A 25,751-nucleotide genomic window follows, 5' to 3' on the forward strand; every position below is an offset into this window, starting at 1 on the left:
AAATCATGGGGCATAATTTGAAGATTACAATTTTTTTAATTTAGAAAAAGTGCAGATGAATGCATAACATTGCTATTATTTACGTAGAATGACTTCGTGGAGTCCCTTTAACGTTTATGGGTGATTTTTGTTTCAAAATGACAATTTAAATACCATTTATACCGACAACGTGGAACGAACTTGAACAGTCACAAAAAAATTGTCATACCAAAGGAAACATTTTAATTTCGGAAGAAACAAACACAATGGTTTTCGAGATGAAAAATGTCCGATTGTTTTTGGTTTTAAAAATATTTTTCTCAATCAGTAAGTAGCATAGCACTTGTGAACAGGAAAATTTATTTTGAGCATTTTTTCACTAAAATGTAATTCAATTTAACTTTTAAAACTAAAGCACATATTCTAATGGACGTTTTCACACATTGCGCTGAAGTCTGTTTAGGCATTTTTATTTTAGATGTGATTCCAGTTAAGTGTACCAGCTACTGCTACTGCTACTACAACTACTATTATTCAGGATATAGAGAGACCTGCTACTACTACTACTATTACTACTACTACAGCGGGTGAAAAAGTTTAATATGTACACCAGTTTCTTTCTTATCAGTACTTGTTTTTTTTAATTTTGAAATAAAATTGTCAGCACTGCAGAGATGATCAATCAGTTTGTCTTTTATAAAATTCTCCTTTCTTCTACTTACAGGGGCCCGACGTCAGGCGCGATTGCCGGAATTGTGGTCAACAGTGTTTTTAGTTTTATCGGGTTCGTGTGTCTCGTGAAAAACTGCGTCAAAGTCTGTAAAGAGCCGAACCATGTTCCAATGGATGTCCGGCCAGCACCACCAGCACAGACAACGGTCTCCTACATCGATACTAGTAATTAATCTACTCAGAATTTCTTCTTTTAGAATTCCTGATTTACACTTTAATCAGAGTGAGTGGTCATATATGAATTAATTGGTAACATTCATTACGATACATTATTTTCAGCGTAACATGATCATGGAGTGTGTGTGCTATACCAGCCGCCCCCGAATCCTGTCTATCCACCTCCGTACCACGCAAACCCGTCAGTATCCACTCTCACTATATTAATCAATGTGAGCCCCCTCCAAGAAGATGTGTGAATGCTTTATTGTGAGAATAACTTGGCAATATGAAATTATGTTGTCACCAATAATTATATTTGCACAACAGGATTTAGATAGATTCTGTGAAATAGTGTAATTCATATCTGCTGGGAAAGAAATTTAATCAGTATTATCATAATTATTGTGTTTTCAATTTCAATCATTTTAAGGATAGATATACATACAATCACAAAATTATGGAAACTGATACCAAAGTCCCACGAGCTCATGTGACAAAACATCTAGAATTCCGTCGAGTTTAGTATTGCTTGGTGGGTTTTTTTATGTTTGGCTAAATGTAAGATGCATGAATTATCAATTAAGTTTGTTTTCGACAATTTATTTTAAAAATCATGTGTACCCTGATGCATGTGTGTGTAAGGGGTTGAAGGTCTTGGTTGAGATAAGTTCCCAGTGACTCCACGACCATTTTTATACTCCGTGTAACACGGATGCTTTCAAAGGCCGAGGCAGAAACCGCAAATTCAAATGCGCCGACTAATATGTTGGCGTATGCTTGGACTTTCGGTCCACGGTGTCCCGTGGTTTTAGGGAAATATCTGCGGTCCATACTTTATCTATATGTAAAACTTATACGGTACCAATTTTGATGCACCAGATGCGCATTCCGACAAATAATGTCTCTTCAGTGATGATCAACCGAAATAACTATGAAGTTTTAGAGCTAAATATAGCTCAAAACAGCGTGCCAAAAAAGTGGAGCCAAATTCGTCCAAGGAGAAGAGCTATGCATGAGGGAGATAATCCTTAATTTTGAAATGAATTTCTAAATTTTATAACAGCAATTAAATATACATCCGTATTTTCAAGCTAGTAACGAAGTACTAAACTACTGGGCTGTAGAGACCCTCGGGGACTAACAGTCCACCAGCAGAGGCCTCGACCCAGGGGTCATAATGTAAAACTTATACGGTACCAATTTTGATGCACCAGATGTGCATTTCGACAAATAATGTCTCTTCAGTGATGATCAACCGAAATGTTTGAAATCCGAAATAACTATGAAGTTTTAGATCTAAATATAGCCAAAAACAGCGTGCCAAAAAAGTGGAGCCAAATTCGTCCAAGGAGAAGAGCTATGCATGAGGGAGATAATCCTTACTTTTGAAATGAATTTCTAAATTTTATAACAGCAATTAAATATACATCCGTATTTTCAAGCTAGTAACGAAGTACTTAACTACTGGGCTGTAGAGACCCTCGGGGACTAACAGTCCACCAGCATATAATTTCATTTCCATTGCACTCTTTTCACTGATTTGATTGACTGTAGGTCGGCTTTTCTATTTCTAAGAAATGCAGAAAACGAATGACCGAGACCAATTTACACGAAATGATCTCTGTTGAATTTTTTGAGTACGTGGTATAATGTAAACCATTGCACTTGATTACGGTAAAGTGTATATTTTATGGTCGGTGTAGACAAATAGCATCTCTCCAATTATACATAAATGGAAGGGGAACATGTTGGGCCCTCCTCCAAGCGTCCTTTAGGATGTAATGGATGAAGGTCATTCTATGTAATGAGCCTGATGCTCTCGAAATTGGATCAGCATATGCAAGGTGAAGATAACGAACAGTGATCAATCTCATAACTCCTACAAGCAATACAACATAGATAGTTGGGCAAACACGGACCCCTGGACACACCAGAGGTGGGATCAGATGCCTAGGAGGAGTAAGCATCCCCTGTTGACCGGTCACACCCGCCGTGAGCCCTATATCCTGATCAAGTAAACGGGGTTATCCGCAGTCAAAATCAGTGTGCCAAGAACGGCTTAACAATCGGTATGAAACACGTCAGACAGCATTTGACACAATGTGAGGTTGTATTGACGAACTAGATCGTTATAACGACCATAAAATTTGCGAAATGCTGACTTCAATCGAGACTGTTGAAATCCCTGTACCATCAACTTGTTTGTCAATGGCTTACCTCGACTTAAAAAACTGACTATACCCAGAACAAGCTCTTGCATATCGAATCAGTTGAGATATATAAACACCATATGCAGGTGATAATGGAATATTGCTACACATATACATTTTCACATCCAGGTAAATATTGAGCTGAAATGATGATATGGGGTTTGATACACCAATTCCAGATTGGTGTTGAATCACTTAAAGGATTAGTTTTCATACCGATATGGTGTCTTGTGATATCCCCCATTTCTTTCAGTTTGGATACACAATTATCACCAAACAAATAGTCTGTTACCGGAATGTCAGAGGAAGCAATTTTTCTACACCGGGAATTCAAAACATTTTTTATATCATTTCTCCTTTTTGTTGAGACATTGTAAAAAGCATTTCCGAAATGTGCATCTGGTGCATCAAAATTGGTACCGTATACGTTTTACATGCTAATGAAATCTGCTAACAACGTTTTACAATTCTGGGGGTTAATATCATTTTTGTTGACCAACATATCAGCCATTTGAACCAATGGTATCATACCAATTGCCGGAGACCTTTGTATAACTTGTAAATTAAGATCATCTGTATAAGCCTGTTTGTTCATAGCATTCCATATTTCTTTACTAACACGAGGGACCTTCAACAAATTGCAATTTTCTGGACGCTCATACGTTTTCTCCAACTCAACCAGACTTTCTTTGCTGGTTTTGATGGAAATCGCTGCATTAACAGCCTTTCCCAAAGCCTCATTTACCTTTGGACCAGTTTTTTTTTCTGTAACATTAGCTGTGGAATATCCCAGTCATTAGTATTATCAAGACTATTATTAATTGTAATCTGAATCGATTCATCATTTAGAATCTCTTTAAAAGTTTTTTGAGGATCTACTCCTTCAATGGAGGGCGAAATTGGACCATTTAGATAATCCAATTCAAAATCAAAACCATCAGGAGTTTGATGAAAGTCATAATCCGGTATGTTAACCAAATTTCTTGGTTGCCGATTTGGCATATCATGTATGAAAGTACCAGAGGAAATACTACCATAACTGTGCCCCGTAGAATTAGCAGTGGTGTCTACATTTTCATTACATTATCCGCCGTAGATTCAGAACGTATTTGTATAATATTATCTGTTAGAGACGATATCGATTGTAAGATCTTATCGATGCCAAGCTGATTTTTGAGTTCTTGGACATTTATCTCTTGAACAGATTCTGACTGGCTTTTAGCCATTTTACTTTGTTTACACTCCCGTGTCGGTGGTGCATTATCACTTGTTGAACAAGTTGAGGTCTGCGTTTTACGCTTCATTCCTCTTGTTTTCTTACCTCCAAATAAATCCTCAATATCGGAATAATTATCATGGTCGCGACCCATGAGAGATAGGACATCGTCCTGGTTTTCTGCCGTCATCACGGCAATAAATACAACTCACACCAAGTTAACTTACCCTTCAAAAGATTACTAAATAATTAAGCTGTTTTACAGCTGACAAAACACCCCCCCCCCAAAAAAAACCCAACTTGAACAACGTTCCAAGTTTCTAATGATACCTTTGATAGTAGCGATACAGCTGTCTTGTTACATATTTACAGTGATTTCCTTTTGTTGTTCGGGAATTGTATCTGGTTATTATCAACAGGTTATCTTATCGCATATATGATAAAACGAGCTCCTCCCACCTTGTTATCGCATGGGCGGTACTAACATCATAATTACACAATAGAAACAAGACAGGGATAATTAAGTTTTCATGAAGTTACATTTGCTGTTTCGCGGCTAAAGCGTGCGCCGATCGAAGTCTGGGGCGTTGAAACAGACGAGAAGTGTTATCACTGTCATGATCGTGTGCAGGATTAGACAAAACAAGATGGCAGACGGGATTTCCAAACAAAGGTAGGCTCTTAAAACTCTTCATTTTACCGACTTATTAGACGACGAATTTATGAATTTAAAACACTGCCTGGCCAAGGACACATCATTAAGTTGATTGGTTGTTGGAATTCTTACTCATGTACACGTACAACTCTAAATTCATTGATTGAAGTTGACGATGTTGCCTCGATAGAATTTGAAGCGGGCGAAGATGTTTCTAATCATGTTTTCATGCATTTTAAGAAAGATACTTTAGGTAAAATAGACTCTGCACATATCTTTTGATGAAAACTTGAACCAGTGTATGCGATTTGTCCCTTAAATTGTCTTGGTTAGATAGATATCTTGACTTGAACATTTGCTAATGTGCAGGATTGGCCTATGGTCGTTTTCACGATAAACGTGCCGGATTGGACCTCGATTTTGGTTCAGGATTGGACCCTCTTTTTATCTTTATTTTCAAAATCCTTTATATTTTCGAATCTCGACTTCACTTTATCATGTTTTAGTTTGATTAATGTAGCTTATTAGATTCTCAGACATTTTCAACATGACCATGGTGTAATTTGAATGTTTTTTACTGTTATCAAATTACATCGTCGTTTAAGTTCCCAGCGACGACAATTGCTACTGCAAAATATCCATTTGCTATCTCCTTGAAATTGAACCAATATAACAGATCTATACATTAATCATCAATCTTTGCTTACGAGAGATGTAACGTTGACTGTTCGTATCCAGGATATATAAGGCCATTTTGACCTATAAAACACGTGAGGAATTATCATCATTTTAGAATCCTCTGTAACAATATAAATTCGACGTTTCCTGAATTCAATTAACCCGCATACATATTCCCTAATTCCAAACTCTGTTATATATATTTTCTCCTTTGTTTCAGGTATCAAGCCCTAGAACTTCATTCCATGAGATGAGTACACTTCGAATGTGAGTTTGTGGTGTGGAATTCAAGACCAATTCTGAATTGTGTAGGCATGTGAAAAGGAAACATCAATCAGAGAAATTGTCTCCGTCTGTGACCAGTGCAACATACGCTTTTGCAAATTATAAAAGAAACATGAAGTAACGAAAAAATACATTGTTTTCTGAGTACACGAGGTGCATACACATACCATGGCAGCCGTTTTATATATCCGTTTATGTACACTATAAAACGGTTATTTTTACGGTATTGTGCTTTGTTTTAAAGAGATATTACTAATCTTTTACATTGTATTTTACACATGTTGATTTGTCAATTCATTGAACCAGAAGTGTTCTAAGTTTTATTTGCTATTAAATATATTTCAATGTCATTGCATTTGTATTGAACTGATAACAACTTGTGAAAAAATGTATTGAAGAGTAACCTCTCATCTGAGCAGCAAATATTGAAGAAGAAAAAACACATGCACCATGAACAAAACTGCTTTTCATTTAGGTTTCATATTTCAGATACAGGAGTGATATTGCGAATTTCTGAGAAAATATCCTTTTTATTTTCTTTCATTAGTATATGTACCCTAAGGTTGAATTCAATGTAATTACAAGAAACGAAAGGTTTTAAAATACAAAAATGCTGATATTTACTACATTCCAACAAACACTTTCACCTTAAGTAATTATCCTTGTTAGTAAGTTGGCCTCGATATCTTGCACGACATATGCACTCAATATTATTAGGATTAAAATGATAGAACATTTTTCCAAAAGATAATAAATCCCGCTTTAACAATCAAAACGGGTTCCAGCAGAAGCATACATATGAAAGGCACAAGTGAATGTGGACAGAGGATCAAGTATTGAAAACATGAACACCTCAACATCTTGTTGTCTTTATTGTCATTGAACAGCTTTGTGAAATGTAAACCATGCCTGAAGAGATTATTATACGTCAAACGATGCTCAGTTTTAATAATTCCATGCAGATATCACAAATGTTAAGTGGTTGGGAATCGAACATGGTCTACATGTGTAAATACAATATAAATGTATTTGCTTCTGCATGCAAAATGTAGACTTTTCAACATGTTGATCTTCGAGAAAAAGGCTCATTCTAACGTGTGGCAGAACTTTAGATTCATGTGCGCGGTGAAATTCTCAAACACGGACAGATTTTCGAGCTGGCTCTTCCGGCTTACTGATAGTTCTTTGCTCCACGTGCTCTTTTAGGTTTGTCAAAACCATGGTTTTAGTAGGATACATAAAATAGAACACGTTTCATTCACTTGCAACTTTTAAGCTTAAGGAAGTCCGCTCTCGACTGGATCTATAAGGGAAAAATTAATGTATTTAAGAAAGGGTCCAATCCTGAACCAAAATCGAGGTCCAATCCGGCACGTTTATCGTGGAAACGACCATAGGCCAATCCTGCACATTAGCAAATGTTCAAGTCAAGATATCTATCTAACCAAGACAATTTAAGGGACAAATCGCATACACTGTTTCAAGTTTTCATCAAAAGATATGTGCAGAGTTTATTTTACAAAAATATCTTTCTTAAAATGCATGAAAACATGATTAGAAACATCTTCGCCCGCTTCAAATTCTATCGAGGCAACATCGTCAACTTCGATCAATGAATTTAGAGTTGTACGTGTACATGAGTAAGAATTCCAACAACCAATCAACTTAATGATGTGTCCTTGGCCAGGCAGTGTTTTAAATTCATAAATTCGTCGTCTAATAAGTCGGTAAAATGAAGAGTTTTAAGAGCCTACCTTTGTTTGGAAATCCCGTCTGCCATCTTGTTTTGTCCAATCCTGCACACGATCATGACAGTGGATATAAAGAAAAACACTACTGTATATATTTATGAAATAATATTCAAAATTGATAATACACGAGGGACTGAGCTACGACGCTTCACCGCTTAATGAAGCACGTTACCGCGTATTTCATGCATACTACATGAAGCGTTGCAGTTCATACTCTCATGAACTCATTAGAAATATGAAGTTTAGTTTATTTGCATTAACTTACATTCTATCTTCACTGCTGTTGGACTTCCTGACCGTTAAAATAGATACTATATTAATCTGTATTCATGTGCGTATTGTTTGCAATTACAACCGTTCATGAAGAAATTGTTTCATTAGAATTGTAGAGAAATGAAAGGCAAAAAATGGATAGGTAGATATATATACGTATATAAGCCATCAAATTAACTTTTTCATTTTTCAAAATGTACACTCCAAGTAAAACTAACAACATGGACGTATGGTTTTGTGTATCGCAGTTTTGTTCATACAGCGCAGCGATACCCGCTCCTTTCGGTAAGTTTTCACTAGAGAAGTCACCTACTGTAGGTGAAGTACCATGAATTCAGATCTATGTTAACATTCAGATTGATATGATACATTTCGTAATGGCGATAAAATGCAGCGGTCCTTCGGATGAGACCGCAAAAGCCAAGGTCCCGTGTCACAGCAGGTGTGACACGATAAAGTTCCCTACTTGCTCAAAGGTCGTAAGCGCCGAGCATAGGACTAAATTTTGCAGCCCTTCGCCGGAAATGGTGACATCTCCACATGAGTGAAATATTCTCCAGTTAATCAATATTCAACCAATCCGATGGTAAGGTCCAGTAAGAAAGCCGAACTTGTGAATAAAAATAAACACACTTTTATATTTAGAAGCTGAGACCGATTTTAGGACCGTTATTCGTTTTTGAACAATTGGGATTAAACTAGGAGTATAGTGAATGTTGAGAACAATTAGGACTAGAGGAAATGTTGAAATCAATTAGGATTAGAAGAAATGTCAAGAACAATTAGTACAATTACAATTAGTATTAACACACTAAAGGAAATGTGAACAATTAGGATTAGAGGGAATGTCGTGAAGAATTATGACTAGAGAAAATGTGAACAATTAGGACTAAGGGAAATGTCGTGAACAATTAGGATTGGGGAGATGTTAATAATTAGGGCCAAAAATGGCGCTCGTTGGGGTTGGCCACGCACTATGACCAAGCGAAGAAAAACAGCTGTGCAGCGAGACTAGTGATATTAGAGTGATTTACAGTGCATAGGAGCTGTCGATAATCTGTAAGTTGCGATTGTACTGATTCTGTACTGCTTCGAAAGCTTTATTAACTTTGAACTGTAGTGTTGATTCACGAGAAGATAGTGCACGCTATTTATAGTAACTTCGCATGAGTAAGACTATTCAGAAATACTTCACAATGCCTGCCGGAAGTATCTCCACTAGTTAAGCTAATACCAAATCTACCAAGACCTCTGGTAGTGAAAAGTCGCCCAAACCAGCCGGAAACTCACCCCAAAGTCCTTCAACCCCGGTCCAACACGTCGCCGCTCAAGACGATCAGTGACTCATAATTCGAACCCAACTTAATGATATAAAATCCGAACTCTGGAAAACTGAAAAACAAGGATATACGAGATATCATTAAGGAAATTACAGGGGAATTGTTTCGCAAATATCAAGAAAAAATAGAAAAGAAAATAGAGGAAAAGCTTGAAAGTCTCAAGCAACAAAATGAAAAACTCAAGTTCAGCTTAAAAGAGTTACACAGGGAAAATCAGGCTCTCAAGAAGGAAAATTAAGAAAACAATCAAATACTCAAAGATATCAATAATAGAGTCGAAACAAACGAAAAACTGACACAATTAGCTATCTCAAAATCGAATAAACACGAACAATATTCTTGAAAACACAATATTAAATTTCTCGGTTTTCCTGAAAGCAATGGTGAAAATCCGTTAGAGATAATTAATGCAGCTCTGAGCGAAGTGAGCATCAACCTGGAACAAGATAACATTGCTGCAATGCACAGGATCCCAGGTCAAAGGGACCAACCAAAACCTATACTGGTGAAGATGCGGAATACAGAGGGAAAAACTAAAAATTATCAATAAAGGCAGGAAAATTATGGACGATGTCACGAAGGACAATGCCCTTTTCATCAAGAAACTCAACCAACACGAACGTGTTACCGCTGCGTGGTATTTCAATAGCTATGTATATGGTCAATGCGGATCCAAAAGAATTAAATTTGACATAGCTGACAATGTTGACAAAAAATCCGGAATAAGAAATAGTGTACGAGTTCGGATTCCTTCTTAAGATCATGATACCACTTCCTGTAACGATTCTTAATGTCAGACCATGTGAATGTTCTATTTGTGACTGCTATTGAACCTATTCAGGCAACTTTCTCATAAACACTCGCCCAAAGGATGTCCAACAAGCGGCACGAGGAAAAATCATTGTTTTTGATTTTGTTTTTACCTGTTTTTATTTGTGTATGAAAGGTGTGCAAATGTGAACAATGTAACGTGTTGGGTTTTTATGTTTACAGCGTGAAATTCTTTCAGACATTGCAAGACCTATTAGATGACACTTAATATTATGTCATTAAACTGTAGGGGTCTCGGGGCCTTGAAAAAAGAAGGGATGTCCTTAATTACATTAAACAAAACAAAAAAAATTTCAATATATCTTTTACAAGATACCCACCTTACAATGTATGATTATAATCAAGTTAGGTCCTTGTAGGAATATGAAATCTTTATTTGCCCAGGTCAGTCAAATGCTAGAGGAACAGCAATTCTATTTAACAACAATTTTGAATACACTGTCAATAATGAATACAATGACCAAGAAGGCAATTTACTTGTTCTTGAACTTAACATTTATGATAAATATGACTTATTGCTTTTAAATATATATGGTCCAAACATGGATAATCCTGATTTTTTCAGAAAGTTTCGGAACTTGTGTCTAATTTTAAAGGTCTTTATAACACAAATGTCTTTCTGAAAAGGTGGTCAAAATGGAAATGTCTTTTTGAATAACTTCATTTTTCAAATGATTTAATTGCTGTTACTTTAAAATGCTACTCATGTTATTTTTTATTATTATTCCCAACTGTGTGAATGCAAGGATGAGAGTTGTCTTGTACGTTTATAAATGTTTTGAAAAGTAATAAATAAATAATTAGGATCGGAGGAAAATGTGAAGAATATAGATTGGGGGAAATGTGAATAATTAGGACTGGGGGGAACATCGTGAACAATGAGAAGTAGAAGAAAGCCGAGAACAACTAGGGCTGGAGAATACATACAATATGCATGTCGTGAACAATTGATATTACAGGACGTTTTGTGAACTAGACACTTTCTATTAACTTTTGTTAAATTTATTGTGTGTGTTAAAAATAACCCTCCAAGCTCAAAGTTATGCATCTCCCCAATGAGACCTGCATTGACTTCAATGTCTCTATCTAGGTATAATAATCTTAATCCCTATTGTAATAAAGAGAAATTCTATAAACAGAATTCAACATAGAGTTAAAAGTGTTTTCAGTACTATAGAGAGCAAGTGTGTGGACATTTAACAAAAACGTGATTTGCAGCACATGGAGGTATGCATTGAACGAGGAAGTTTTATACATTTTGTATGTTATCGAAAGGTAACCAATGTTCCACTCTATTTGTTTAGAAGTCAACAAACTACTAACTATCGTTCGAATATGAAACTTGATAGGTGAACATGACGAGCAAGTAGACAGAAATAGCCATTAGTTGTATAACATGGATTTGTCATTGAAAATACATATCTTTAGAAAGGTTCGCACATGAGATCTATAGTATTTGATTTCTACATTGAAAGACAAATAGGCAATTAAAAAGAAATACGGGAGGTCATAATGCTTGTTTTTTAGCTAAAGAGATTTAAAAATGATCGTTGTGCACTTTGATTTTACTCAAGATTTTTGTTTTCGTTTTAACTTAATTTATCTGTTGGTGTCAACACAATATAAGCAAAGTAAACCAATCATTATCTGAAATAAATACTTAATCATTTCTTCTAACAGTACAGGTAAAGGAATGGTTTTATCCTAGCAATGTAAATAAATATTGACCTTTTTGCATTTGATTTAAGGAAAAAATCATGATATCGAATTCAAGAGTTCAAAAGGACAAATCTTCAAGATCCACATACTTTTTAAAGTGGGGGTTATAGCTAAGATCAAATTGTAAAATTATTGGCAAATATACTGAATTTTTATGAAAATGTTCGAGTAAATTAATTCCTACTTTTTTTTAAGAATGAGTGTTCTGTTTAAAAAAACATATAAACCAAATGATATATTACAGCATTTGAACTACTTCCAAGTCTCGACGGCTTGTATCATTAATTTTGATACCATGAAACCGGTATAGGCGTTTAAAATAGAAGATATACAGGTTAAAAATATATATATATATATGCATGCATATTTAGGACTTTGATTAATACATCATTCCAACACAAAATATAATCCCTGACAAACCCTTTCAAAATTTGAATTGACCTAAAATTTCTCAACTGGATAGAGTTTAGTAATAGATGCAAAATATGGTTGCATTAAAGAAATTAGTATTAAACCAGTAAATTCTTCGTTATAATATCCTGCGCAGTTGGGCTCAAAATAGCAATAGTTAACTTCATTGGATGTGAATCGTTTTCGGATTTGGGTATGGATTATACACATAAATCCCATGATTTTCATCGCGTTAGCATATAACTCAATAATGTACAGGGAATTCCGTGGCCGAGTGGTTAGAGCATTGCGCTCAAAATCACAAGACCTCTCACCTCTGTCGGCGCGGGTTCGAATCCCGCTCGCGCCGGTAAGTGAGAAAGTTTCCCAGTTTACTTTCGGACTGTCGGTGGTCTCTTCCCAGGTACATTGCATCTGGGTTCTCTCTTCCACCAATAAAAACTGGACGTCACCATATAACTGAAAAATGATTGAGTGTGGCAGAAAACATCAAAACAAAACAAACAAACAATAATGTACAGAGCTATTGTATTCAGTACTTATAATTGGATTCATCACTTAATGGATATGGTTTTGATTTTAGGATGGATTTTAAACATTAAGATAAATGAAGGTGCTCAATCAACGGAACTGTTTATTACAAAACTTGCGTCGTTAAAATGAAAACTTAATCATTACATCGCGTCCAATTTTAGAATAATCAGCAAATTTGCGCATAAAACGGAAAATTTTAATATGGAACAAAAATGTCTAAAAGAGAATACTCAGCTATGCTATTGTAAAGGCAAAAGTTTACTGTGTTAGATATAGCTATAGGAACACCAATAAAAGTTTATCTATTACTCTCTTTCGAATTGCGCAAAAAGGTTTTTGAGAGGTAATATTAGTGAGAACATGTGAGAACATGTCCCCACACCATTTATCCTCACTAATATTTTGTATCTACATCTTTTACATGCTGTAGATCACTTTTATGGGGACGTGATTGGAAGATCTTATGACCTCTAAACTATGTTAAAACATTATTCCAAATTAACATAAGTTCGAATTCGCATAGATCGTTATGTTGCGATATTAGAATTTCTAGAATGCGCCTTTAATTTGTCTGACCTTGAAACACTTTTTGGATTGTTTATTTTAATGCGAGATATGTGTCTTTTCATTGACTTTGTTATTTAATCGTGTTCTTTTGGCAATCATATTATTTTTCGTTGTCAGAACTATTTACCATATCCGAAGCATCAATCGTACGGACTACCAAATATTGTTTTGAACTTAATCACTCCATATCATTATCTTCCTATCATTTTATTTCATAATGACATTGTTTTGGAAGTTTTTCCCTTTAGGTGTATCTGATTTCTGTAATTCCAAGAGTAATTCTATTTTCATCCCGACCCGACCATGGTACAAACTCTCTACACAATCTGACGTCAGTAAACACGCTTTACAACAAAACCACCTTTTTTATCACCCAGTACAACAGTGTATTATTTTTGTTACCAATGTAGTTCGATACTTGTCGTTTTTCGTGGTGTGTGTTATTTGTTTATGTAATATATAGCTCTCGATAAAGACGCGGGTTGCGTCGAAAATTTGAGTTTTAAATAATATATATATATATATAGGTGACAAGATGGGTAAATCTTATAGTAGTATACGTGAAAACCTTGGTGGTAGAATGATATTCGATTTTGCGAACTGTGAAGTGTTCCATTGCACAATGTATCTCAATGGGTGAAAGCTAAATATATCGAACAGTAATTAATCTCATAACTCATATAAGCAATACAAAATAGAGTTGGGTAAACAAGGACCCCTGTATATACCAGAGGTGGGATCAGGTGCCTAGGAGGGGTAAGAATCCCCTGTTGATCGGTCACACCTGTCGAGATATGATGTCTCCAGCAAGGATATGTTTGATGATGGTTACCATGGTAACGAACTCAAAGACCTATTTAGAAATGAATTTTTCTGTTAAATTAAAACTAATGCTAATTACTTTAATCACTTTAGGAATTTTTTCACTGCTCTGATGTCAGTTCCATACCCCCTTTTAGACAAATAGTAAATTTCAGTCAATTATAATGTATCCAGCAAGGGTATCTTTGATGTTCGTTACCATGGAAACGAACTCACGAACCTATCTAAAAAATGTCTTTTTTCAATAAAATGAGTACAATACTATCTATTTCACTCATTTTTAGGATTTTTTAATTACTCTGATGTCAGTCCCATACATCCTTAAAAACCTTTTAAAATGATTGAGATTTATTTAAAGATTATATTTTTAAAACAATGTGACATTTACTAATCATCATTCAATGTAATTATGTTTAAATTGTGTCGAATGTATGTAGAAAGGCAAATTATGGTCAAAATTGTACTATGAGTGTTGTTACTAAGCAACCAAAAATATTTGTTTGTCAATAAAATTGATTTATTTGATTGTAATGCTTTTGTAGTATTTTCAAAGGTACATCAGCTCATACATTTAGAATTTCCTATTTTTGACTCTAATCCAGTGAGAGGGGTCGTAATATATATATTTCAGTGAGAAAAAATTGCAAAAATGTGCACTTATATGACCTTTGACCCCGTAGACCTCTTTGAGGTCATGGGATACCTTGACAAACTTTATAAGAAATTATTCCCTGTCCAATTCCTAACAAAATTGTATGTCATATGCCTATCCCAAATCGTGATACATGCAGATTTTATTTGATGTAAAAATATTGTCATTTACTCTTTAAAAACCTCTAAAATGTGCTGGTAGAGAAAGGGTTAAACACCTGGTCCCACGTCTGAAATATATATCCAGAGGTCCGCGGTTGCCCAACTATCTATTTTGTATTGCTAATAGGAGTTATGAGATTGATCACAGTTCGTTATCTTGGCCTTTAATTTTGACAGATTATATCAATTGCTTTGAGTTAACAGTCAAAGAAAACAACACACAATTGGAAGAAGGTGAACTTTTCTCTGCATCAACATATTTACGTGTGTATCAATATCGGAATACTGACGATTGATTCATATTGAATGAAACATGTTCTTCATAGATTTATAAATTTGTTTTATAACATATATTGATTATTTCATATGGTTGTGAAATTGAATCATCAGTTATTGGCTTTATTCTTGTATTATCAGGCACGGCGTGGCAAGTGAAAAATAGGCGGAAATCTATCTAAACGCTTAAACAAGCTAAATATATCACGCCGCGGGGGGAAAGGCACGCGACACGGTATCTCATGATGCACGTTCTGTTTAGTGATACGGTGCCAAGGCTCAGGTTAATTTTAAGTCAAATAATAGACATTGTTCTGGTTTGATTTCTGCATATCTTGGGAAGTATATGAAATTTCGAAAGGAACTCAAACAATAAAGTAGATTGGGTATGTGTGGATAAAGAGAAGAATTTTGTACCATTTGTTCTATTATTTTTTCACCTGCAAACTTGCGTATCCTATACCTAGAGTTGTATACCTTTACTCATTGATAATAAATCTAATCCCACGCGATATAATTGCCTATGGGACAAGCATGAACATTCTATGTCAGACGTGTCTTAAGCACGTAATATATATACCTTGATGTATTGAGAAAATCAATTCCTATCCGCTACCTTAGGCAATATCTATGCACAAAATATAGTAGTTTTAAATATTACTTTTCATTGAAATTAAATAAATACAATACTTGTAACATTAGTGTTGAATTAACAGTGAAAAGGTAAAAAAAAAAAAGTCCTATCTGATAAACACTTACAATCGTTTTTTTTTTCCTTATCGGAATTAACCTTGTGAAATAGGCCGGGATACTACCCGAAAAGATCAAAACTGATATTACATGTATATAGATACGAATCCCATACCTGTTATGGGTGATCTCTACCTGTTATTGTATTGGTTTAAATATAAATTTTGTAAAATACTTGTCCAGTGATATCTCCCAATGAACGCCGCTAAAATATTTCTGATAATTATATGCTTTCATAAGGACAACACCAATCCAATCGCAAACGAATATTTAGCTACTGCATCATATGTACGATTTCTTGAAGTCAATTTTTTCTACAGAAACTAGATATTGCAAGTAATACACGCACACTAATGTTTGATTTCAAATACTTGTGCAACTCTAGCGAAGAAGCCACAATTATAGTTATTTTATAATTTACTTGAATATACATTATCATTGAGCATAAATAGACTCAATTGAATATATGATACATTAACTTGTAGAGGCGGAGCGTAGCGGTCCACGGAAGAACTGTTCCACATACTTCCAAATTATGGTCATAAATAAGCAACAATTTTGTAACATTTATGTGAGAAATAAGATATCATTTTTGAGAGTCATTGGTCACTTGATCAAATCATATTACAGACAACCATCGGAATTCCCACCGTTAATATATACCTTACGTTAATATCTTTATCAATATTCATACGCACATTGTCCATAACTCAATCGCATTCATGAGAAAAAGACCCAAGCGTCAAAGACAAAACACATTAGAAATGTAAAAATTGTTTGGATTGACACATGATGTAAAAAGCAACTTACCAAACATTAACTACAAGACACGCTCATAGGTACTGGAGTCAGGGGACGATCACATCCATTAACTCCGAGACAGGCTCAGGTACTGGAGTCAGGGGACAACCACATCCCATTCTACGCATTGCCAAAGTATTCGGGGAAGAATTTATAACAGATTTTATTTCGAAAATGAGCATATATGATAGAAACACACTACTACTCGTAGTAAGGCTAATCAACATAATGATTTTATGTTTTATTTTGTGGTGTATAGTACATGCATATCTGTAGTTTTATATTGAGAGAAAACTTTATACGCACACACAACAGAGTACACATTATTTCTAATATGAATTGCCGAAAATAAAAATAATTGTTTATTTATTTCACATTTAGGCAAATGTAAAAAAAAAATCCATCAAGCAATAAAGTCCACGAGATTCACGAGGCTTTGTCACGTGAGTCCGAGTGACCTTGGTATCAGTTTCCACAATTTTGTGATTGTGTATATATCCATCCTTAAAATGATTCAAATGAAAACACAATAATCATGATAAGAATAATTAGAGTCCGTTCCCAAGAGATGTGGATTGCACAAAATCTGCATATATCTAACTCCTATGTAATACAGATATAACGAGCTATAACTGTGTTGGGATGCCAACACAAATGTCTCCGAACACCTCCCCATGTTAGAAATGTATTTTTGATGCCAGATATGGGCTCAGAATCCTCCAGAAACCCTAGGAAGTAAATTGAGTTGAAATCGACGGACTTGATTTTGGCCGCCATTTTCCTCAATTGCGGCCATTTTGAAACATTCGGAAATAGATAGGAAGGAAATACTGATGGTACAAGAGTACTGTGGACACTCAATTGACCCCAGAACCGAAATGCTGTACAACTTTTAACACTTTGAAATATTTCGGTATATGGCGGCCATTTTGAAAATGGCGGCTTAAAAAATTTGATGGTGGAAATGAACTCGGGGTCACAATATTACCCTAAAAATTAAATTTGGTTAAAATCTGACAATTTTGATTTTTTCACGTTTTTGGCGGCCATTTTGAAACGGCGGCCATTTTGAAAATTTGGAAAGTTAATTCCACCCCTCCTTTTGACCCCCTATCAGCTCAGAAAGTTTGAAGTTGAACAGTCAAAGCACATTCATATAATCGCGCGGACAAATTTCTCACTAAAGAAGAGGAAAAATAAGAAGAAAATAATAACGAGCTATAACTGGGTTGAGATGCCAACACAAATGTCTCTAAACACCTCCCCATGTCAGAAATGGTTTTGGCATGCCAGATATGCACTCAGGATCCTCAAAGAACTCTAGAAACTAAATTGGTTGAAATCCGACGGACTTGATTTTTGGCCGCCATTTTCGTCAATGGCGGCCATTTTGAAACTTCAAAATTGATTGGAAGGAATTACTGAAGCTAGAAATGAATTGTGGACCCTCAATTTACCCCCAAACCCAAATGATGTAGAGATTGTAACACTTTGAAATATTTCGGTATATGGCGGTCATTTTGAAAATGGTGGCTCAAAAAATATTTTGATAGTGGAAATAGACTTGGGGTCACCAAGTTACTCTAAAAATATAATTTGGTTGAAATCCGTCAACCTTGATTTTTTGACGTTTTTTGGCCGCCATTTTGAAATGGCGGCCAATTTGAAAAGTTGATTGCACCCCTCCTAATGACCCCCTATCAGCTCACAGAGTTTGAAGTGGATCAGTCGAATCATGTTCATAAAAGCGCGCGGACAAATTTCTCACTAAAGAAGAGGAAAAATGATAAGAAAATAATAATAACGAGCTATAACTGTGTTGGGATGCCAACACAAATGTCTCCGAACACCTCCCCATGTCAGAAATGCTTTTAGATGCCAGATCAGGATTCTCAGAAAACCCTAGAAACTAAATTTGGTTTAAATCCGACGGACGTGATTTTTTGGCCGCCATTAGTATATGGCAGCCATTTTGAAAATGGCGGCTCAAAAAAAAAATGATGGTGGAAATAGACTCGGGGTCACCAAAATACCCTAGAAATAGAATTTGGTTGAAATCCGACAACATTGATTTTTTGACGGTTTTTGGCCGCCATTTTGAAACGACGGCCATTTTGAAAATTTGAAAAATTAATTGCACCCCTCCTAATGACCCTCTATCAGCTCACAAAGTTTGAAGTGGATCAGTCGAAGCATGTTCATAAAATCACGCGGACAAATTTCTCACTAAAGAAGAGGAAAAATAAGAAGAAAATAATAATAATAATAACGAGCTATAACTGTGTTGGGATGCCAACACAAATGTCTCCGAACACCTCCCCATGTCAGAAATGCTTTTTGATGTCAGATATGCACTCAGGATTCTCAAAAAACCCTAAAAACTGAATTTGGTTGAAATCCGACGGACTTGATTTTTGGCCGCCATTTTGTTCAATGGCGGCCAGTTTGAAACATTTGAAAATTGATTGGAAGGAAATACTGATGCTAGAAATGAATTGTGGACCCTCCATTTACCCCAGAACCCAAATATTGTAGAGAGTTTAACACTTTGAAATATTTCGGTATATGGCGGCCATTTTGAAAATATCGGCTCAAAAAAAATTTTTGATTGTGGAAATGGACTCGGGGTGACCATATTACCCTAGAAATCGAATTTGGTTGAAATCTGACAACTTTGAGTTTTTGACGTTTTTTGGCCGCCATCTTGAAACGGCGGCCATTTTGAAAATTTGAAAAGTTGAATGCACCCCTCCTAGTGACCCACTATCAGCTCACAAAGTTTGAAGTGGATCTGTCGAAGCACTTTCACAAAATCGGTCGGACAAATTTCTCACTAAAGAAGAGGAAAAATAAGAAGAAAAGAATAATAAGAATAACGAGCTATAACTGTGTTGGGATGCCAACACAAATGTCTCCGAACACCTCCCCATGTCAGAAATGGTTTTTGATGCCAGATATGCACTCAGGATGTTCAAAAAACCATAGAAACTAATTTGGTTGAAATCCGACGGACTTGATTTTTTGCCGCCATTTTCTTCAATGGCGGCCATTTTGAAACATCTGAAAATTGATTGGAAGGGAATACTGAAGCTAGAAATGAACTGTGGACCCTCCAATTACCCGAGAAATCAAATGTTGTAGAGATTTTAACATTTTCAAATATTTTGGTATATGGCGGCCATTTTGAAAATGGCGGCTCAAAAAAATTTTTTCATGGTGGGAATGAACTCGGGGTCACCAAATTACCCTAGAAATAAAATTTGGTTGAAATCCGACAACCTTGATTTTTTGACGTTTTTGGCCGCTATTTTGAAACGACGGCCATTTTGAAAATTTCGAAAGTTGATTGCACCCCTCCTCATCACCCCCTATCAGCTCACAAAATTTGAAGTGGATCTGTTGAAACACTTTCATAAAATCGAGCGGACAAATTTCTCTGGAAAGAAGAGGGATAAGAAGAAGAAGAAGAAAATAAGAATAATAAGAAACGGAGCAAAAACAATATGTCTCCGACACTTTGTGTTCGGAGACATAATAAGAAACGGAGCAAAAACAATATGTCTCCGACACTTTGTGTTCGGAGACATAATAATAACGAGCTATAACTGTGTTGGGATGCCAACACAAATGTCTCCGAACACCTCCCCATGTCAGAAATGCTTTTTGATGTCAGATATGCACTCAGGATTCTCAAAAAACCCTAAAAACTGAATTTGGTTGAAATCCGACGGACTTGATTTTTGGCCGCCATTTTGTTCAATGGCGGCCATTTTGAAACATTTGAAAATTGATTGGAAGGAAATACTGATGCTAGAAATGAACTGTGGACCCTCAAGTGACCCCATAACCCAAATGTTGTAAAGATTTTTAACACTTTGAAATATTTCGGTATATGGCGGCCATTTTGAAAATGGCGGCTCAAAAAAAAAATTTGATGGTGGAAATGGACTTAGGGTCACAATATTACCCTAGAAATAAAATTTAGTTGAAATCTGACAATTTTGATTTTTTCACGTTTTTGGCGGCCATATTGAAACGGTGGCCATTTTCAAAATTTGGAAAGTTGATTGCACCCCTCATTATGACCCCCTATCAGCTCACAAAGTTTGAAGTTGATCAGTCGAAGCACTTTCATATAATCGCGCGGACAAATTTCTCACTAAAGAAGAGGAAAAATAAGAAGAAAAGAATGACGAGCTATAACTGTGTTGGGATGCCAACACAAATGTCTCCGAACACCTCCCCATGTCAGAAATGGTTTTTATGCCAGATATGGACTCCAAAAGCCCTAGGAAGTAAATTAAGTTGAAATCCGACGGACTTGATTTTTGGCCGCCATTTTCTTCAATGGCGGCCATTTTGAAACATTCGAAAATAGATAGGAAGGAAATACTGATGCTAGAAAAGAATGGTTGACCCTCAATTGACTCCAGAACCCAAATGTTGTAGAGATTTTAACACTTTCAAATATTTCGGTAGATGACGGCCATTTTGAAAATGGCGTCTCAAAAAAAAAATTTGATGGTGGAAATGGACACGGAGTCACAATATTAACCTAGAAAAAAAATTGGTGGAAATCCGACAACCTTGATTTTTTGACGTTTTTGGCCGCCATTTTGAAATGGCGGCCATTTTGAAAATTTGGAAAGTTGATCTGTCGAAGCACTTTCATAAAATCGCGCGGACAAATTTCTCTGGAAAGAAGAGGAATAAGAAGAAGAAGAAGAAAATAAGAATAATAAGAAACGGAGCAAAAACAATATGTCTCCGACACTTTGTGTTCGGAGACATAACAAGAATAATAAGAAACGGCGCAAAAACAACATCTCTCCGACACTTTGTATTCGGAGACATAATAATTGGTGAGGACAGAGTTCGTGTGTCAGATTTATTTTCACAGCATAACATTCAGACTTCTTCTTAGAAGGTTTTATTTTACATTGGTGTAGTAAGAGTGGATGCTTGAGGGTTTCCTTGGTACGCGGGTGGATAGGTGGGATTGGGGGGCGGCTGATATCCCATATATCCCCCAGGAGCATGTTGCGCTGAAAAAAGAGTGTATCATAATGCATGTGACCAACAGATTCAGATATTCGACAAATTACTACGATTATATGTAAAAGATGGATTATAAAAGAAGAAATTCTGAGTAGATTGATTACTTGTATTGATGTAGGAGACAGTTGGGTGCGCTGGCTGTACGATCACTCGACCATGGTTTGTCTTTTTACAGACTTTAACGCAGACAATTGTCACAATGGATACGAAAATGATAAAGCCCACAACACTGCCGACAACAATCCCGGCAATAATCCCTGCATTATTACCACTGTAAAGAAAGGGAAGAGACTGCTATAGAACAAAATGATAGTATCTGCAGTTTTTCTGCAGACATTTCTGTAAATAAATTAAATGTATGCGTGTAACAATATCATTGACAATCCTTGCCAGTGAGCACTTTAATTGATTCGAAATAAAAGCACACACACACACACACACACACACACACACACAGAGAGAGAGAGAGAGAGAGAGAGAGAGAGAGAGATTAACAAAAACTCCAAACAAAATGCTCACACGTTAAAGGGGCAGGTACACGGTCCATTTTAGTTATTTACAGTGATTATCTAACGTATTTTTAATGATTTACCAAAATTTGAATATCAGTTGCTGAGTTACAATATACATATAGATTGCTTGGTGGAAAGTAGTATGTTTAAAACAAAATGAGATGTGCTAAACACTAGAAACTATCAAATTATGTTCAGAATTAACTTGTTAATTGAAAAAAAAAATCTGCTTTAAACGAAGTTTTTCTAGTATATCTAGCTTACGTGTAAACAAAAACAGGGCACGAGCCTTGTTTACATAACACAGAATTGTGAACTCTGTATTTTCTATATACATGTACCTTGAAAACTGATATTCAAATTTTTCCTGGCCATTTAAAACCTTAATTCAGCATTTTAAATATTAAAATGGAAAGATAGAATTTGAACATTTTCTGCTCAAATCGTGTTCATGTCCCTTTAAGCTATATTACTCACTGCTGTAGTTGTTGTAGTAGTCGACACAGTGGTATCGTGTTTATCATTGATGTAGATATTGTTACCAATCTGGACGAAGTGACTCATACGAGATGCTTTTCGACATTTACTGTATATTTTTCTGAGGGTCATGAAGAAGTAGACATGTCTTACCTACTATAGTAACTGTAATAGGAGTAATAGTAGTAGTAGTAGTAGTAGTAGTAACAGTAGTATCGTACATATCCATAATAGGAACTGTAGGTGTAGTAGCAGTAACTAGCACACTTAACTGGAATCAAATCTGAAATATAAATACCTAAACTGAAATCAATGACATAGCCTATCATTTACGCTCATTACAATTTGTGTTTTAGTTTTAGAAGTTAAATTTGGATTATATTTCAGTGGGAAAAATGCTTAAAAGAAATTTGCCAGTAAACAAGTGATGTGCTACTTACTGATTAAGAAAAGGATTTTCATAACCGAAAACCATCGGATATTCTTCATCTCCATACCCATGTTTTTTTCTTCCAAAATTAACAAGCTCTGTTTTGTATGAATAAGTTTTTGTGACTGTTCAAGTTCGTTCTGCGTCTTCAGTATAAATGGTATTTAAATTGTTGTCATTCTGATTTTTGAAAAAGAAATGAATTACGTTGGTGTTGTCAAACTGAATATTCATAATCTAGACACAGCCAGTCAAATCGTCCGTCAAGAGGTACATGTATAAAAATTTACATTTACTTTCTTTTTAAATATGAATGCAATATAAATATCAGCAATATATGTATATTCCTTTTAAATCTAATTACATAGCTGAGTAGCTCATTTCTTTAGCATGTTGACTGCTGAAATGTAGAACGAGAGTTTTATTTTTTTCTTCTTCAGATTACTTTCTAAGAAAACTGAAGTTTTGGACTAAGTAAAGTAAATTTGAAAGTTTTCAATTTCAAAATTTTGAAGTGAATATCCTCCACTTTTCATCCACATAAAATTTCTCTGGTGTAGCATTTGTCCTCAAAACCATTCCTGTTCGATTACTATTTTAAGATCTACACTTTGTTGTCATTTAAACAACATTTACCTTAGATCTACGTGCTTTATACTAACATTTCGTAATTTTCCAAGGTGCCCGATAAATAAGCACAGTGTACGTAATTCTCAGGATGTTTAATCTTTGTATGGCACTCCTGGACGCGATGATTGGAGGCTACCAATGCAAAATGGGCTGCTTCATCGCAAAACAACAATTCACCAAGCAAGATGTGACGACCATTTTCTAGGTTCATTGTGCAATAAGTAATGGCAAATGCATGAGCGTCATGGGAACATCAAATCATCACGAAAATAGAATCATGAAATTTGTACAATAGCTAATCCCAACAAGTCGGATATCCAACTCAACATGTCAAACATATCAAAAGTTGTGGGAATACAACATAATATTTCAAACACATTGTTAGGTGCACATTAATTATGTACAATATACGGTACAAGCTCATTGTTGGTAAGGCGGTATAATATAGTGAGATACATCAAATAAAAAGTTCAATGTCAATGCAATATCATTCCACAATAGTTGCAATCTTCCATTCAAGTTGGGGTGCGACGGCAGCACCCACGACCACGTCAATACAAGGTCACCCTGACGTTTGGACAACGAAAAGCCCATACCGGCCAGGAGCAGATTCGAGTTGATGATGAAAAACAGAAAACAAAGAAAAGTATCTGGTTCATTGAAAGATGAAAATAACTAATAGCAATCAATCCCATAACACCTATAAGCAGTACATAATAGATAGTTGAGTAAACACGGACTCCTGGTCGCTCCAGATGTGGGATCAGGTGCCTAGGAGGAGTAAGCATCCCGTATCGACTGGTCACATCCGCCATGAACCCTATATTCTGATCACGTAAATGGAGTATTCTGTAGTCAAAATCAGTGTGCCAAGAACGACCTAACAATCGGTATGAAACACGTCAGACAGCATTTGACCCAATAATAGGCTGTATTGACGAACTAGATCGTTATAACGACCATAGGATTTGTGGAATGCTGACTTCAATCGAAATTGTTGAAATCCCTGTACCATCAACTTGTTTGTCAGTAGCTTGCCTCGATTTTAAAACTGACTAAACACAGACCAAGCTCTTGCATGACAAATAAGTTGAGAGATATAAGCACCACATGCAGGTGGTAATGAAATATTGCTACATCTAGGTATGAAGCAGAATTGGACGACTCTGTGGTGTCTTATATTTCGAGCTCACATGTATATATCGTATCGACATATGAATGAAAGTTATCATTGTTAGTAAAAGTGGAATGGAGGAAGGTTTAATTTACAAGGATGCTTTTGGAAGACAGATTTTAGTGCTGCTTACCAGTTTTGGAGTTAACGAAAACTCAGGAGAGGAAGTATGATGCATGTGATAATTTCAGAGTGGGTTTGCTAGATCGAGGAAATTCCGGAATAACAAATACCAACAACAAACCTTTGGTTAAACGCGCATACACTAGACAAGCTATCATATGTGGTGATATTAGAGAAGTAGCACATGTAGATATTGTGTTATAGTTAGACCTGGGTCTAAGAGATCCTCATTGCATTGGGCATGTACGTAATTTCAAAGCGAATTTGCTAGATCGAGGAAATTCCGGAATAACAAATACCAACAACAAACCTTTGGTTAAACGCACGTACACTAGACAAGCTATCATATGTGGTGATATTAGAGAAGTAGCACATGTAGATATTGTGTTATAGTTAGACCTGGGTCTAAAAGATCTCCATTGCATTGGGCATGAACGTAATTTCTTTTTATGAAAGTCATTAGATTATACTGTCTGGGTGATGGTGGTTACAGATGTTCTGTCTTGTAACTATAGAACAAATGAAATTATTTTGTTGATTATTCT

At 35.6% G+C, this 25,751-nt stretch overlaps 2 protein-coding genes and 1 pseudogene across 3 annotated transcripts; 1 reads left to right on the top strand and 2 right to left on the bottom strand.

The window, feature by feature from the left end:
* The first annotated feature begins 208 nt into the window (after nt 1-208).
* LOC125656233 (uncharacterized) lies at nt 209-1,231 on the top strand. The gene is made up of 4 exons (XM_048886852.2): nt 209-306; nt 458-566; nt 704-876; nt 991-1,231. Exons 1-4 carry the CDS (start codon nt 246-248, stop codon nt 993-995), a joined length of 348 nt encoding a protein of 115 aa, XP_048742809.2. The 5' UTR covers nt 209-245; the 3' UTR covers nt 996-1,231.
* Nucleotides 1,232-3,183: 1,952 nt separating this feature from the next.
* LOC125656495 (uncharacterized) lies at nt 3,184-4,082 on the bottom strand (annotated as a pseudogene).
* Nucleotides 4,083-21,676: 17,594 nt separating this feature from the next.
* Nucleotides 21,677-24,733, bottom strand: LOC125656231 (cysteine and tyrosine-rich protein 1-like). 2 transcript variants are annotated; one of them, XM_048886849.2, is made up of 5 exons: nt 23,942-24,733; nt 23,290-23,459; nt 23,003-23,132; nt 21,965-22,131; nt 21,677-21,847 (listed from the first exon to the last, which is right to left on the bottom strand). In XM_048886849.2, exons 2-5 carry the CDS (start codon nt 23,348-23,350, stop codon nt 21,738-21,740), a joined length of 468 nt encoding a protein of 155 aa, XP_048742806.2. In that variant the 5' UTR covers nt 23,351-23,459; nt 23,942-24,733; the 3' UTR covers nt 21,677-21,737. The 2 variants fall into 2 exon arrangements, with proteins under 2 accessions (XP_048742806.2, XP_048742805.2); XM_048886848.2 differs by having other exon boundaries at nt 23,003-23,147.
* Between the last annotated feature and the right edge of the window lie 1,018 nt (nt 24,734-25,751).

The sequence above is a fragment of the Ostrea edulis genome, chromosome 7 (assembly GCF_947568905.1).
Source record: "Ostrea edulis chromosome 7, xbOstEdul1.1, whole genome shotgun sequence".
NCBI lineage: Eukaryota > Metazoa > Mollusca > Bivalvia > Ostreida > Ostreidae > Ostrea > Ostrea edulis.